This window comes from Brachyistius frenatus, unplaced genomic scaffold (assembly GCF_029030835.1).
Source record: "Brachyistius frenatus isolate BFR_SWC_R1_liver_20210118 unplaced genomic scaffold, ASM2903083v1 Contig_245, whole genome shotgun sequence".
NCBI classification, from domain to species: Eukaryota; Metazoa; Chordata; class Actinopteri; family Embiotocidae; genus Brachyistius; species Brachyistius frenatus.
Genome location: NW_027210844.1, coordinates 67,501 through 69,285, shown reverse-complemented (window position 1 = coordinate 69,285; position 1,785 = coordinate 67,501). Strand labels below are relative to the sequence as shown.

Below are 1,785 nucleotides of genomic sequence, written 5' to 3'. Positions count from 1 at the left end.
TACATTTCATTGTGTTTTATTGTTGTTTACAGTACAAAGGCTGCAACAGGTGACTTACAGCATTATCAGTGCAGGAGCTGATATCATGCAACACACACACACACACACACACACACACACACACACACACACACACACACACACACACACACACACACACACACACACACACACACACACACACACACACACACACACACACACACACACACACACACACTTGGAGGTTACAGATGTGCTCCTCACACGTTCTTCCTTCTTTCATACAGAACATTCAGTGATATGAACCTTCATACAGTGATAGACAGTTTCTTACAGAGCAGTGCAGTCAGAGGGTGAGTGTGGATCAGTAGTTGACATGTCAGCGGTCACTGACTGTTGTATCACACAAACAAAACAAACAAAGAACGGTGTTCAGGGTGAACATGAGCAGGCTGAATAAATACATGTGGAACATAGAACAGACCGCTGCAGAACCACAGGGTGAACATGTTCATGTTCCTCATGTTCCTGTGAGGCTGCATGTGTCTTTCACGTGCAATCTGATTTAGAACACATTTCACTCTAAGAAAACACACACATTTCACATTAGATCAGAGGGAACACTCAGGTCAGTCCGATATGTACAGTAAACCTACAGACGGTCAACGGACGGTCAACAGACGGTCAACAGACGGTCCACAGATGGTCAATGGATGGCCCACAGATGGTCAACGGACGGTCAATGGACGACCCATAGATGGTCAACAGACGGTCAACGGATGGTCAACAGATGGTCCACAGACAGTCCACACACGGCTCACAGACAGTCCACAGACGGCCCACAGATGGTCAACGGACGGTCAATGGACGGCCCACAGACGGTCAATGGACAGCCCACAGATGGTCACCGGACGGCCCACAGACGGTCAATGGATGGTCAACGGACGGCCCACAGACGGTCAACAGGCGGCCCACAGACGGTCCACAGATGGTCAAGGGACAGCCCACAGACGGTCCACAGATTGTCAACAAACGGCCCACAGACAGTCCACAGACAGTCCACAGACGGTCCACAGATGGTCAACGGACGGCCCACAGACGTCCAACAGGCGGTCCACAGACGGTCAACGGACAGTCAACGGATGGTCCATGGATGGTCAATGGACGGCTCACAGACGGTCAACGGACGGTCCACAGACGGCCTACAGACGGTCCACAGATGGTCAACGGATGGTCCACAGACGGCCCACAGATGGTCAACGGAGAGCCCAAAGACAGTCAACGGACGGTCAACGGACGGTCCACAGACGGCCTACAGACGGTCAATGGACAGTCCACTGAGGACCTGCAGCCGTCTCACAGGAAAGCACTGGGGTTCGCTCGGGGGTCCTTCTGGTTCCTATAGCGGTACGTGAGCCACAGTCCCAAGAGCTGACACAAGAACACAGAAACAGACTGTTAGAACACAGAACAGAGACTGCAGGAACATTCACAGGAACATTCACCTCACTTTGTGTTTCACCTGTATGTATGTGTGTTGTGTTGTTTTTATTTGGTTACAAATCCATGAAAAGAGTTGAAAAATTTGAAAATTTGAAAAATTAAAAACATTTTTCATTGTATTTGTATCAAAGTGACCGTGTATCAATTTATCTGAGTGACAGAGCTCCACAACAATACTAAACTAACGAGACACAACTCTGTAAACAGGTCAACAATAAACAACTCTGTAAACAACTCAACAATAAAATGCTCTGTTGTTGTTTATTGTGTTGTCTCTCTATGCTGTTCTTTTCTCTCTCT

At 48.5% G+C, this 1,785-nt stretch overlaps 1 protein-coding gene across 2 annotated transcripts in view; it reads right to left on the bottom strand.

Moving 5' to 3' along the window:
* Positions 1-1,785, bottom strand: part of tspan13b (tetraspanin 13b) — a 7,701-nt gene continuing 5,916 nt past the window's right edge. For both annotated transcript variants that reach the window (XM_069720662.1, XM_069720661.1), the window contains exon 6: positions 1-1,413. In XM_069720662.1, the coding sequence (XP_069576763.1) occupies positions 1,339-1,413 (75 nt within the window). In that variant the 3' untranslated portion in view covers positions 1-1,338. The remainder of the gene's footprint in view (positions 1,414-1,785) is intronic.